This window comes from Penicillium riverlandense, assembly GCF_028828495.1.
Source record: "Penicillium riverlandense strain IBT 135883 chromosome Unknown utg000007l_segment0_segment0, whole genome shotgun sequence".
In the NCBI taxonomy this organism is placed as follows: domain Eukaryota; kingdom Fungi; phylum Ascomycota; class Eurotiomycetes; order Eurotiales; family Aspergillaceae; genus Penicillium; species Penicillium riverlandense.
This window is the reverse complement of record NW_026643198.1, coordinates 2,054,152-2,068,285: the sequence shown is the minus strand read 5'-3', so window position 1 is coordinate 2,068,285 and position 14,134 is coordinate 2,054,152. Positions and strand designations below refer to the sequence as shown.

At 52.7% G+C, this 14,134-nt stretch overlaps 6 protein-coding genes across 6 annotated transcripts; 3 read left to right on the top strand and 3 right to left on the bottom strand.

The window, feature by feature from the left end:
* Positions 1-269: 269 nt before the first annotated feature.
* Positions 270-2,071, bottom strand: N7474_008415 (DNA-directed DNA polymerase delta subunit POL31; the record flags this gene model as incomplete). The annotated part of the gene is made up of 4 exons (XM_057199825.1): positions 270-574; positions 642-1,590; positions 1,659-1,790; positions 1,844-2,071. The coding sequence occupies 4 exons, from the start codon at positions 2,069-2,071 to the stop codon at positions 270-272; spliced, it is 1,614 nt and encodes a 537-aa protein (XP_057050526.1).
* Positions 2,072-2,488: 417 nt separating this feature from the next.
* Positions 2,489-3,532, top strand: N7474_008414 (NAD(P)H-dependent flavin oxidoreductase; the record flags this gene model as incomplete). Its single annotated transcript, XM_057199824.1, has 1 exon — positions 2,489-3,532. The coding sequence occupies one exon, from the start codon at positions 2,489-2,491 to the stop codon at positions 3,530-3,532; it is 1,044 nt and encodes a 347-aa protein (XP_057050525.1).
* Positions 3,533-3,815: 283 nt separating this feature from the next.
* Positions 3,816-5,359, bottom strand: N7474_008413 (taxilin; the record flags this gene model as incomplete). The annotated part of the gene is made up of 5 exons (XM_057199823.1): positions 3,816-4,319; positions 4,370-4,613; positions 4,667-4,818; positions 4,879-5,153; positions 5,221-5,359. 5 exons carry the CDS (start codon positions 5,357-5,359, stop codon positions 3,816-3,818), a joined length of 1,314 nt encoding a protein of 437 aa, XP_057050524.1.
* Positions 5,360-5,966: 607 nt separating this feature from the next.
* On the top strand, positions 5,967-9,153 carry cym1 (pitrilysin family metalloprotease cym1; the record flags this gene model as incomplete). The annotated part of the gene is made up of 2 exons (XM_057199822.1): positions 5,967-6,331; positions 6,387-9,153. The coding sequence occupies 2 exons, from the start codon at positions 5,967-5,969 to the stop codon at positions 9,151-9,153; spliced, it is 3,132 nt and encodes a 1,043-aa protein (XP_057050523.1).
* Positions 9,154-10,014: 861 nt separating this feature from the next.
* Positions 10,015-12,463, top strand: N7474_008411 (Zn(II)2Cys6 transcription factor; the record flags this gene model as incomplete). The annotated part of the gene is made up of 9 exons (XM_057199821.1): positions 10,015-10,066; positions 10,148-10,167; positions 10,225-10,308; positions 10,358-10,680; positions 10,735-11,179; positions 11,234-11,543; positions 11,614-11,828; positions 11,880-11,943; positions 11,997-12,463. The coding sequence occupies 9 exons, from the start codon at positions 10,015-10,017 to the stop codon at positions 12,461-12,463; spliced, it is 1,980 nt and encodes a 659-aa protein (XP_057050522.1).
* Positions 12,464-12,921: 458 nt separating this feature from the next.
* Positions 12,922-14,109, bottom strand: N7474_008410 (Cytochrome P450; the record flags this gene model as incomplete). The annotated part of the gene is made up of 1 exon (XM_057199820.1): positions 12,922-14,109. One exon carries the CDS (start codon positions 14,107-14,109, stop codon positions 12,922-12,924), a length of 1,188 nt encoding a protein of 395 aa, XP_057050521.1.
* Positions 14,110-14,134: the final 25 nt, after the last annotated feature.

Below are 14,134 nucleotides of genomic sequence, written 5' to 3'. Positions count from 1 at the left end.
TATATTGTCGGTCCTTGGAGCATGCAATTGGTGTGTTTTGGAACCAAATACCCAATTGTATATCTGCTGGTCTCCTCACGACTGTAGTTAACAAAGATTTCTTTTCTTTCTCTTCTGGATGGTAGTGGGGCGGGCTTGATCCCGCCAAGCTCCACCGCGATTGGTATAGACCAAGTATACCATCCAGCACATAGTTCCAAGGCTAACAGCGTAAAAGGATAGACTCATTAATCGAATTCATGTCATGATTTATGTTTTAAAAGACTACGTCATTTTTTCTCTTCTTTGCCCCCAAAAATTCCAAACCGCACAACCTCCACCTCGAGTGTCTCAGTGTCAACCAGCACCAGTTCGCCCGTCTCACCAAACTTCGGAAGCGACAACAGCCGCACGCGCGCAGAGGACGTGTCTGCCGCATCGGCCATCTCGGTATCGTCACCCCCACCCCCGTCCAAGCGGAGCGGGATCTCGCCCTCGATGACCCGCGTGTCGAACTTGGGCTGGTTCCCCGTGAAGAAGATGTGGGGGCAGGTGTGCAGCACGAACGGGTCATCTTCTTGGAAGGGATATGCCCCTGCAAAATGGGTTAGTATTTAGGATGCGGAGAAGCAGAAGCAAAAAAGAGGGAAACATAAACATACAGATTGTATCGGGGGCAGTGGGAACACCGCACCGCCATCGGAGCATAGCTTCCATAATCCGCAGCCGTGCGTCCGAGTCGTCTTCCTCGCCGTCATCACCGGAGAAATCCAGATACCGCAGGACATCGTCGACGTTCTGTCCGCTGCAGCCCCAAAGCCGCCACCCTTCGACATCGCCCTCCCACGGATTCGTGACGCTGTCGAACCAGCCCGCTTCCGGGATACTCTCGCCAGATGTCGGTGGTGCTGCCGCGTATGCCCTCGCTTGCGGAAACATCGCGCGGTGGATGGCCTGCTGCGGTAGAGAGAAATTCGCCGGATCGGAATCGCCCGGCATGAGGGTTACGGGGATGCTGGGCAGGATCTCTGCGAGGAAATTATCGAGATGGGTGATGGGCGAGGCGTTGTAGGAGGCTGCATCGTAGCCGTACTTTTTCGGCGCAGCTTTCTTTTTCTCTCCTGCTGCATTGTCCGTGCCCGGTTCAGAGACCATGGTGGCTCCGAGCGAATTACCTGCAATGACAAGCCGTGTGATCGCGGATGCGTCTGCCGAAGGGCTGTTTTCAGTATCGCCTGAGAATCCTGTGTAGCCCAGGAGGTACTCGGACAGTAGCTCCAATGCGAGCGTATCGCTCGACGTCCCGGTAATCCCCAATCCACTGACAAACGCAATCTTGCCCGGCCTTGTTGCTTTCCCCTCCTTGTCCCCCGCCCACCGCCGAGGCTGGAGCGGTAAATCCGGCACCTTAATATCAATGACCTCGAAATCACCATTCGCGTTCTCTGTCCCCAGCGCAGCGATAATAGCACCGGTAGCCAAGTGTGTCGACGCAAGAACAGCACCCGTCAAACGCAGACGTCCGGACTCATCCTCCATCATAATCTGCGTCAATGACGGGTTCGATGGGTCGATGTATGTGCGACGCGGAGGCGGCGCAGATGTGAAATTCTAGGAGCCGCGTCGTGTTAGCAGGTTGAGCCGATGGAGCAAAGAGCGAGAGGGCCGAGAGCACGCACCTCCTTCGTCAGATCATCCAGAATATTCGGCTTCAGCGGCAGATCCATATACACCGTGCCAGCGACCCAGCACAGCTCGCCCTGCCGTACATCGAGCACCCGATCCACGCGCCGCGCGCGTTCGCCGGCAATCTGAGCCCGTGATCAGTTCAGCTCTCAACGGTCCCGGATCTGCTTCTTCTTACACTGAATCCATCCCACGCCTCCGTCGCTACCTTCTCCACGGCTGGTTTCAGGCGCGTCAGTCGCAGGAAGTACATGTCGCCATACTGCTGCTGGTAGTGCCGTCCCTGGCCGGCGGGTAGGCGGAAAGTGTGCAGGGGCGTGTAGTGGGATTGTGCGCGGTAAGCGGGTTCATGGTCTGTATTATCCGGCGGGCGTAGGAAGCCATAGTCGGTGGTCTCGGAGACCATCTTGGGGATGACGGTGGATGATAATGGGGTGGGAGGTGCAGAGAGCAAAGGATGGACGCGACGCGTGCGCGTTCAGTGGCTTCCCGCTGGGCCAGTTGGCTGCCCTACATGACAGCTACGCACAGAAAGGCTTGCGATCATAGTCAATTCTTTCATTCGATGACTTTGTCTACGTTCTTCCATGTGCCTAATTCATAATTCAATTCGGCTGTATGCAACCATCCACAAGCCTCCTCGGTTCAACACTAAAATGTGCATTTCATAACTCGCCCACCTCAGCCTCGGTCCGGCTAAACTTCCCCGCATTATTCGTCCCTCGTCGCCAACTTATTTATATACACTCGTTCACACTGCCAAACTGGAGACTCTCTCACAGCCCCCTTCCTCTCCTACTCTTCGAACATAACCACCACCACAATGTCTCTTCACACCCCCCTCTGCAAACTCCTTAATATCCAGCACCCGGTCCTCCTCGCCGGGATGGCCCGCGCGTCAGGCGCGCCATTAGCTGCCGCAGTCTCCAACGCCGGCGGACTCGGCACAGTCGGCGGACTGGGATACACACCGGAGCAGCTATCCGAGATGCTGACGGAGCTAAAATCACTCCTCCGCGACCCCAACCTCCCCTTCGGCGTGGATTTAGCCCTCCCACAAGTCGGGAACGGCGCGCGCGCTACAAACCACGATTACACGCACGGACAGCTAGACCAGCTGGTCGAGGTGGCCATCTCGCATGGCGCGAAGCTATTCGTTTCTGCCGTGGGCGTTCCCCCCGAGAAGACGATCAAGCAGCTACATAGTGCGGGTATCCTGGTGATGAATATGGTGGGTGCGCCGAAGCATGCGGAGAAGGCGTTCCAGCGGGGTGTGGATATTGTGTGTGCGCAGGGTGGTGAGGGTGGTGGACACACGGGCGATATTCCGTTCTCCGTGCTAGTTCCTGCGGTGGTGGATGTGGCGCGCAAATATCGCAGTCCCTTGACGGGGCAGCCGGCGTTGGTGGTGGCGGCGGGTGGAGTGAATGATGGGCGCAGCTTGGCGGCGTCGTTGATGCTGGGTGCTGCGGGAGTTTGGGTTGGGACGCGGTTTGTTGCGTCGGAGGAGAGTGGCGCGAGTCGCATGCATAAGGAGGCTGTTGTGGGTGCCCAGTATGGTGAGACGAAGCGCACGCTGGTTATCTCAGGTCGGCCGCTGCGGATGCTGCCTAATGAGTATATCAAGGCGTGGGAGAGTCGGCCGGCGGAGATTGCCGAGTTGACCGCGAAGGGGATTGTGCCGATGATGGACGATCTGGAGAACGAGAAGGATATCGATATGCCCTTCCTCATGGGCGATGTGTCCGCGAGCGTCAAGGCGATCAAGCCGGCCGGTGTGATTGTGAAGGAAATGGTCCAGGAGGCCGTGGACATGCTCAAGGTGGGCGGCTCGTACATCACGGCGAATGGCCAGGCAAAGCTATAGACGGATGAACGTGGTGGATATCTTTTTTTTTCTTGTGATCTTTCATTTCCTGTTGAGGATAGCATGGCATGTACTTGTACAGAAACTCATGAAATAACAATGACTCGCGCAATCCCACTCGAGCGTGCAATGCTACGGATAGAACAAACGTTTCCTATCTTCTAGGAGAGCCAAAAACCGGAGATGCCCCAGATGCAAAGCCAAGGGAAAGGGGGTGCTGTCGGTAATGCCATAAACATCAAAATGCATTTAGCGCCAACTACTTGTGCACACACAACCATTATCAATGGCAACCGTTGACCACGGCCGTATTGCCATTCGTCCGGGTCTCCAACAGACTGGGCGGTGGTGGGGGCCCAAAGACCGGCCGCTCCGGGGGTTGGTCACCGCGACCTCCTGGGATGTGGTGGTCGTGGGCATCCAGCTCATCCTCATCACTCATCTCTTCCTCGTCCTCCTCATCTTCGTATTCTTCATCGTATTCGCTCTCGGTGCCTTCGTCGTCACCATCCAAATCCCCTCCCGGCAAGGCTTCCCCGCGGCCCTGGGCCTGCATCCGACGGCACAGGGCTTCGAGGTGGTGGCACTTCTTGCGCCATCTTTCCAGCTCCTCGTGGTTCCGCGTCCGCTCTTCTGCCATCTCGAGGATATTTCGGTTTGTTTGTTCCTGTTTGCGGTTGAGCGTATGGTTCTCCTTTTCCAGCCGTTTGGTCTTCTTGGACATCTCTTCCATTTCTTTACGAAATGTAAGGAAGAGCTCGTTGCTGTTGTTCAAAGTATCCTCGACCTGATTGTCGGTTAGCAAGGGACATTTACGGGGCAGCACTCTCTTCGTACCTGCTTGAACTTCTCCACGTAGATGTTGAGCTGACTGCGCAGCTCGGCTTCTGTGTGGGAGAAGGTGGAGACTTGTGAACTCAACGCCCGGCCGCGAGCACTCTCGTTCTCGGCGGTCCGGCGTTGTTCCTCATACTTGGACGTGAGGCTTTGCAACTCGGAATCCTTGCTGCGCAGGAGTCCTTTGTAATGCAGTTCACGCGTGTCAAATTGCTCAGTGATGGTCTTGAGCTTTGCACGTAGCCTGTATGTCCTAAGTCAGCGACTGACCCATGCCTGTATTGTTCATATGCATACGCTTCATCCAAATCCACATCCACTACTTTCTCGCCCCGAGGATTGCCCTTGGCGGCCATAATGTCTTGAATGTCATAGAGCAGCGAGTCCAGACGTTCGTTGACGATCAGCCGGGCTTTCTTTTCCGTATCTTCCAGCTTCTTGTTTTCATCCTACGGGTCTCCGTTAATAACACGGTGCCCTCTCACTAATTCCTGGCATGTCCGACCCACCTTGACTTTCTTGTTCTCCTTTGTAAGCTCGCGACACAGCTTCTCCAGCTTGTCTTTCATCGTCACGGTTTTGCTCAGCTCGGACTTGCCCTTGTCCTGGTCCTTCTGCAGCTGATCGGCACGCTTTTTGCTCTTGGCATAATCACGATCCAGCTTCTTCATATCGGCCAGGAGTTCGGTGTATTTTTTGTGCACAGCCTCGAGGCGGGTCATCGGAGACTCGATATTGTTGAGGAGCTGGTTGAGATCCCGAGTCGCTTTTTTCACCTCGCGCTCTGTACATCGAAAAGGTTAGCCACCAGTTCCATGTGTTCCGAGAAAGAGAAACCAAAAGTCACGCACCGATTTCCTGTTCCTGGTCCTTCTCACCAGCCGCATCTTGCTCCAGTTGTGAGATTTTGGCGGCTAGCAATTTAGACGTTTCGTTGGGATCCGCCGCCTTCTTCCCCTTATTCTTCTTGGACATGGTTGTGGATGACATGGTGAACCTGCAAGGAAAACAACCACAGACTCGAACGTTCGAGGCTGGGTTGGTATCGCGTGAACAAGCCGCCGCAGATCGAAAATTTGCGCAAAGGCTGTAGATACACGCCGAGAACGGTCAATCCAGGCTAGTGCTGGCGGCCGAGTAGGAGGGATCCCAGAGCTAAGCGGCGCAGATATGAGCAGTAACTCTGGGACGGCGAATGAGGCTGGGTTGGCGGAACTGTGAGCGGGATCGAAGGAACAGCGGTTCGTTCTCTCGCAGAACTCGGAGGGGGATCTTAGTCATCGACGACTAAGCAGGGACTGGGACGAATGTATACTGGCCCACGCCAATTACTGCGGCTGGGAAGTATAGGGAGAGTGAGCCAGTAGAGAAAGAGTACAAGGAAACAAGCACACTGAGGAAGCACACACGACCGCAGCTTCCGGATGTGCAGGCTGGTCACTTAGTCACGGGGATGCAGCTGAGTCAGCCAAGTAGTCTTTTCCCGTTCGGCGGCTTGCCATCTTTTGGATTGTGACACACTCGTTCTGTACATCACTCCTAGGGGATGTGAATAGGCAGTTGTTCATCTATTCCCTCGTTCTAGAGCTGCCACACCATGCTACGCTCATCATTAGGTCTGAGCAGGGCCCCTGTGCTGCGCCAGACCCTGTCTAACCGGTTACCACGATCGAACTATGCCCTGAACAAATACAACCGAAGCGCTTCCACTGTGACTAGCCTTGACAACTTTCCCAAGGTTGGTGAGAAACTGCATGGATTCACGATCCAAGAGAAGAAGCATGTGCCGGAGCTGCATTTGACCGCCGTGCGACTCACCCACGACAAGACCGACGCGGACTACCTTCATGTGGCGCGCGACGACAAGAACAATGTCTTTGGAATCGGCTTCAAGACCAATCCTCCAGATGCCACCGGAGTTCCACATATTCTGGAGCACACCACCCTTTGTGGTAGTGAAAAGTGAGCTGCTGCACCTTCAGGTTGACGACACCGGCCCTTACTAACTTCTGCCTAGGTATCCAATCCGAGATCCGTTCTTTAAGATGCTTCCGCGCTCTCTTTCGAACTTCATGAATGCATTCACCTCCTCGGACCACACCACATACCCTTTTGCGACAACCAATCCGCAGGATTTTCAAAACCTCTTGTCCGTCTACCTCGACGCCACGCTACACCCCCTCCTCAAGGAAGAAGATTTCAGACAGGAAGGATGGCGGCTCGGTCCCGAGGACCCACGTGCCTTGCAGGCAGCGTCTGGGGAGAAGCCGCAGCTGGAGGACATCGTGTTCAAGGGTGTGGTGTATAACGAAATGAAAGGCCAGATGTCGGATGCAAACTATCTCTACTATATCCGCTTCAAGGAAAGCATCTTCCCGGCGATGAACAATTCAGGTGGGGACCCGGAGTATATCACCGACCTCACCCACAAACAGTTGTCGGAATTCTCGAAGCGCAATTACAACCCGAGTAACGCCAAGATTCTGACATACGGAGACATGCCCTTGGGTGGCCATCTCAAGCAGATTGGCGCGGTCTTGGATGTATTCGAGAAAGGACAAGCCGACAAAGCTGTCAAAATGCCGCTGGATCTCAGCCGCGGGTCTCTGAATGTTACCGTTCCTGGACCTATCGATACATTCGCTAGTGAAGACAAACAGTACAAGACCTCCACCTCGTGGTACATGGGTGATTCGACCGATGTCGTGGAGACCTTCTCCGTTGGAATCATCTCCTCGCTTCTGCTTGATGGATATGGCTCGCCCATGTATCGTGCTCTTATTGAAAGTGGACTGGGCTCTTCCTTCACCCCCAACACCGGCCTGGACCCCTCCGGCAAGGTCCCCATCTTCTCTGCTGGTGTCACTGGAGTCGGTGAGGCAGAAGCCGCCACCGTCAAAGAAACGATCCAGAATGTCTTCCGCGAGTCTGTGTCGGCTGGGTTCAGCGAGGAGAAGGTGCGCGGCTTCCTCCATCAGCTGGAATTGGCATTGCGACACAAAACAGCAAACTTTGGAATAGGGGTGATGGAGAAGACCATTTCGTCTTGGTTCAATGGTACAGACCCGATGAAAGAGCTGGCTTGGAACGACGTCATCGAGGAATTCAAGAAGCGATACGCACAACCCGGATATCTCGAGTCTCTTGTGCAGAAATATCTCCTCAACGACCAATGTGTGACATTTACCATGGTTGGCTCACCCACCTTCAACAAGGAGTTGGACGAGAAGGAGGCAGTGAGAAAGGAGACGAAGCTTGCCCAGCTTATTGAAGAGCATGGCTCGGCCGAAAATGCTATCACTAAGCTTGGTGAAGAGGAGCTGAAGCTGCTCAAGGTCCAGGAAGACGCCCACAACGCAGACCTGAGCTGTCTCCCATCTCTGCGAGTCAAGGATATATCAAGGGAGAAAGAGCGCAAGCCGGTTCGCGAGTCCCGTATCGACGATATCGATGTGGTCTGGCGTGAGGCCCCCACCAACGGCCTGACTTACTTCCAGGCCTTGAATGCCTTTGAAGATTTGCCCGACGACCTGCGGTTGTTGATGCCCTTATTTAACGACTGCGTTATGAGACTGGGTACGGCCAACAGGTCGATGGAGCAATGGGAGGACTTGATCAAATTGAAGACGGGAGGAATCTCAACTTCATCATTCCTCGTTTCATCCCCGACACAGCTCGACAAGTTCAAAGAAGGCCTGCAGTTTTCTGGGTATGCTTTGGACAAGAATATTCCCGAGATGCTGGAAATGCTGTCGATCTTGATGACTGAGACCGACTTTACGAGCCCTGCGGCGCCAGCCTTGATCCAAGAACTCCTGCGCCTTGCTACCAACGGTGCGCTAGATGCCGTTGCTGGCACTGGTCACAGATACGCGGTGAATGCAGCGGCTGCCAGTCTCTCGCCGAGCTTCTGGGTGCAGGAGCAGCAGTCGGGGCTGGAGCAGTTGCAGGCCACGGCGAACCTGCTTCGTGATGCCGAGTCATCCCCTGAACGTCTCCAGGAGCTGATCGAGAAGCTCCGTTTGATTCAGTCGTTTGCTATCAGCAAGACCCCAAGCTTCCGTGTCCGTATGGTCTGCGAGGCGGAGAGCGCTTCTCGCAACGAGTCAGTGCTACAGAAATGGATTGGCAATCTGCCTCAGATTCGCTCCCCGAGTTCTACCGCAACCAACTTGGGCTTCAAGTCAGCTGACAAGGCTTTCTATGACCTCCCTTATAAGGTCTATTACTCCGGCTTGGCCACGCAGACAGTGCCATTTGTCGATCCGTCCAGCGCACCACTCAGCGTCCTGTCACAGCTCCTCACTCACAACTATCTTCACCCCGAAATCCGCGAAAAGGGTGGCGCGTACGGCGCCGGCGCCAGCAACGGCCCTATCAAGGGTATCTTCACCTTTATGAGCTATCGTGATCCCAACCCTCTCAACACCCTGAAGGTTTTCCAAAACAGTGGACTCTTCGCCCGGGATCGTGCCTGGTCTGATCGGGAGATCGAAGAAGCCAAACTTGGCATCTTCCAGGGTCTCGATGCGCCAATGAGCGTGGACGAAGAAGGCAGTCGCTACTTCATGAGCGGTGTCACTCATGAAATGGACCAGCGCTGGAGAGAGCAGGTCTTGGATGTCACGGCTAAGGACGTGAACCAGGCCGCCGATCGATTCTTGGTCAATGGCTCTCGACAAGCCACCTGCGTGCTGGGTGAGAAGAAGGACTGGGCTGGTTCCGAATGGGATGTGCGCAAGTTGTCCATGGATCTCCCGAACAATGCTGCCGCATCTTCATAGGCAGGCCCTATTCCTCCTTTTGCTAGGACCTTGAGGGACAGCCTCTTGCCGTCAAGACCTGGTCGAACGAAAGTGTACCATCACCTCTATACCCTGTCTATTTGCCCCCGTGTATTTTTATCATCCTGCACATTTCCTGTACACTACGCATATAACTGCCATATAGATCCCCTGTCTTCCCACTATTTCTGTCCCATCCTCCATTCTACGCGCTGCAAGATCTATACGTGCTTTCGAGCACCAGAGCTGAATCACACACACCTGCAACCAGTCACCCCCTTTGGTTGACAGATGTGGCATCCGTTCCCGGATGCAAGCGCAAGAGCAGTAGGGAATGTGAGCCCAAGACTTGTTCTTGCGGCACACTTCCTGACTCCGTTTCCCAGAACCGCCCTGGAAAATCCCTCTTTCAGCTTACGCAGGGCGGACTAAAAACGTGAGAACATGACGTGACTTGGCGCGAACTATAATCCTGGATGTAACCACCCCCTTTCGCCTGGCTGGCGTAGATATGTCTTGACCCCCGTCATACATGGCGCTGGGGCAGTGCTTGTCAACCTCGCTTATCTATTGTAGTTAGATAACTAACCATAATCCTGCAGAAGAACAGATCCTTTCCTTAAATTCAATTCCGACCCCAATTGTTCATTTACCTCGCACTGAAGAACCCTAAAACGAGTCCAATAGAAACGAACTGGCGCAAAAAGCGGAGAAAATACGAGTTGGCCCCCTGTCACGTGTCCCGGCTGTGCAACGCCGTTGAAACGTCACGATCAGCACTAGATGTGTTCTTCATCCTACCTTTGTTAAAATAACATCCAGGGCCATGTAGAAGCCTAATTTCTTGTGTATTGGTTTACCATGAAGAAGTCGGGGTCTGTCGTGCTCGGCCCCAAGCCGACCAAGGCATGCGGTAAGTCAAAAAGGGGCCAGCCTGACCACGTGGGTTTCGGTTGTTGTGGAGCGGAGCTAACTAATGATGATGAGAATGAAGTCAATTGCCGACGATTGAAGGTATGAATTACTGATAATAATTAATGTCGGAACTTGTGAACTGATGGCGTCTGCCAGATGAAATGTGAGGTGGCTGGCCCACCTCCGTGTCGGCGATGTCGCCAAACAAAGACTACTTGTGTGTTCAAGCCTCGTGCTAATGTATGTGACATTAGACTGAGCAAAGTATGATAGCTTACAGTTACTATAGGCTGCGGCTATCCATGAACTAGTCGAAGAGTCCCAGAAGGAGCTACGTTCCTCGCAGTCTTCGATGACCCAGGACCACATCTCCATTCTGAACCGACTGGATCGAATCGAAGCCGCTCTGGGCATCAGCCAATACCTTTATGAAGAGGCAGATTCGTCACCTTGTCAGTCTTATGATATGCATGATATGAGCCCTGAAGCGGAGTTGGGTGATGTTCCACTTCATGGCGTGTGGAAAGCAATTGCGCACTTGAGAACTATTACCCGTCCGCCGCCGGACGAACGCGTATGGTCTCGACCTCTTATCAAGCAGCTATGGAGCTCGTATGAAATTCCCCAATGCTATTATATGCAACAACCTTGCTAATGGTGTTCTAGGTTTTTGAATAATCTACCGCTTCTTCACTTTCTCACTGACCGAGGCGCCTTTACTTCTCCGACGCCCTTACTGCTTGCTTCAGTCCTCTATATTTCTGCGCTTCACCATCCATCGTCGGAGCTTGCGACATCAGAGTCGAGTTATTTTGCAGCGACATGCAGTGCCATTGCCGAGCTGGTCATTCCAACTCCTCAGCCGGGTCTTTCACATATGTCAGAGAGCAACTGTGGTGAATCAGAGCAAGATCAACCTCCACCAGCGACCAAGTGTAAGGCATTTCACAATATTCTCGGGTTAATAATGGCCAGCCTGAGCTCAGAAGCCTATATTGATGCCACTGGGTCATGGATTGCACTGGCATACCGTCTCTGGCTGGACCACTGTCCCTCTGAAATGGATGAAACAACGGCACAGGACTGGCGCGGCTTGTTTTCTGGTCTGCAGGTAATACGAAGTCTTTCAAGCTCTCTAGATTGCGGTTCGCTGACCTCCTCATAGGTCATTGATATAGAGCACGCTTCAATGCACATGTCATACCCATTGCTCCCGCGCCATCCGCCAAATCCAGATCTCCAACGTCTGGACAGTCACCAGGGAAATGCCTTTCAAGGTCTTGCAGAAATGATGCATTACGGAATGAGCCACTTCATCGGCCGTGGACTTCCGACGATATGGAGTTCTGTCAATGCAGACGTCGCCGACTCCATGCCCGTGGTTCGTACGCCGTTCACTGAGAATGACTCCAAGGTTATCCGGCTTTGGGCGCGCAAACTTGATGACTGGTTGGTTAGATATAATGGAGCGGTCCGTAAGTACTACGCTACGTGGATACTTCTTGGCAATGGGTAAACTAACAACGTGCGTGTTTACTGCCTTAGAACCATCCCCGTCAGATCGACAAGGCATTCTCATTCTTCTGCAGTATCATTTGCACAAACTCTATGTGCTTTCTATATACCATCCTGCCCGGGGATTTGATCTTGGGTCTGCAAATATTAGCTCTGGCGAGCGACATGAACTACTCGTTTCAGCGCGGGCAGTCCTGAAGCTGCGGCAAGATGATGCTAGTATCTGGTCTAACTGGGATTTAGTGGTGAGTACATCCTGTTCCAACTCTAGAGAAAATTTGTCTCATGATGCATAGATGATCACCTGGGCAGCCCTTCTACTCCTTCGAGGTGTTGAAGATGGCATGACGCATCCGGACGGTATGAACTATATATTATTGGAAATGAATCTCACTAACATACCGGATATACAGATCTCAACCTCATCCAAGCACATCTACACAGCTTACAACGAAGCCATCAGTCCGCAGTAAGCATCCACACTGTTCTATCTCGCCGCCTCGAATCTGGAATGCAATCCATGCACACGCCACCAGACAGCAGCGCAGCCCTAGCTTTCCCGTTCCCAAATACCGAGGATTCATGGACAATATTTGATCAGGAGATTATGTCGCTAGCGAACCCTCCATGGTTATTCCAGGACTCATCTCAGCTCACCCCGTCTCATAAACCTGCGAATATGCAACAACCTCCTCCGCAACTGCAGTCTGGAATGGCACCTGTTCAATATGACTCCGGCCTGCTGGTCAACAATTCCCAGTCTTTTGCGGCGAATCCGCAGTGGAATGTCGCTGGGCAGATGCAGGGTGCCTTGCCGACAACGCTGAACCGGCTTTTGGGGAATGACAATGGTTCTCTAGATGGCGGCTCTCTCATCTAGTATATCGAGCCTCAATATTTTGCCGATGCGGAGTTTTTGGTTTTCATGGGTGTTAGCGGTAATTGGTGAATTGGCTAGGCGGTTAATCGTCGGGATTCGATATGAAAAGAAACAAATACCTACTAGTATCATGAATTTCTCTCATTTCAAGATCTCCCAAATCTCTAATCTGTCCAATTACTTCGCCTCTCCCGATCCAGGCTCTCGACCCAAGCCAGGTCCAAAGTTGTGTCATCTGTTTTCAACTTAGTAGACAAAACCCGCAGCCCAACTATCTTCGTCCATGTCCACAGCCCGATACCCAACCAATTCCACATGTTCGTAGGCGTTTCGATCCATCTCAAGTCTTCTACCACAAAGCATCTGATCAATTTCTCCTTGATTCACAGACTCGAGTTTCCATTCATTGATCGTCCCGGTATTGAGGACCTCAAGAAGAGCCCCAACCAAGATTCCAATCATTCGTGGCCCAAAAACAGACTGAGCTGGACACTGGAAAGGTTTATGTCCGAAAGGCATGAAGGCTTCTTGCTGTCTCGATGTAAGCTGTTTCCACCGTAGGGGACTAAAGACAAGTGCATTCGGTCCCCAGATATCCGAGCGTAAGTGACAGGCTTCGATATCTCGGCCATATCATCATATGCTTTTGGTTCCTGGTTATCTTCCGCAGCGTTGTCACTCCATTGGTAGGCACGATGGATTCTCCTAGTGGGAGGGTAAAGCCGAAGGGATTCAAAGACGATGTGCTTTGCAGAGGGAATATCATGGGCAGGAGCACTGTCTTCCAGGTTCATGTATGTCGCGGCTTCAAACTGTTCTTTTGTTGGGTGTCTTGAGAATGCAGTCAAGCAGTTCTTCCATTCCGGGTGAGCAGCAGCGCCAGTAGAAAATCCGACTTCGACGAATACACGAAGAACGACACGCCAAAGTGTTTCAAAAGAGGGAATGATGAAGTTCAATGGATTTGTATGGCCAGCGTCATCGTTTCCAAATATTGCTCTTAGGCTGAACCTCAGATTGCTGTTGTCTTCGAACCGAGGCACGAGGTCTGGGTTTCTCTGTTTAGAGGCAATCCAGGTCCAGTTGATCGCTTTGGCGAACGCATCCAGGACCAAGTCATTGGTATCGTCTCCGTCTCCGCGGTCGAACATTGTGAAAAGTACCACTTTCAGCGATATGATGCTAACAAGAGAGACGAGGTTGATGCGAATAGAAGAATCATTGCCGACTTTAAAGACACCGTCTGCATTGGAACCCTTCTTGGAGCCATTAAGAGTCAAACTTCGAGCACTTTCCCGGGCAAGTTCTGCAATTTGATTCCACCTTTCCTGTTCCAGGTTGATCCGTTGTTTAGCTTGTCGAAGAAAGCTTTGAGCGTGCTCTGAATTGAGGCTGGTGAAAATATTGTCTATTCCAAACGCGATACGTCGGTTTTGATTTGGAATGATTCGGGATTCCTGAGGGTTTAGCCGGTTATGCTTGCCGTTGCGGGCCAATGTGCCTGCTATGAGCACTTGGCACTGGCCTGGGTCGCTGGTTCGGTTTTCTAGCAAATGTTTTGGAGAATTACTGCTGCGATGCAGAATGAGGTAAAATGGAACCGCTACAATGAGTAACATGCATACCATCCCGGTGAGGGCCGCCATTTTGTTCAGTATGAGCTCGAGCAGA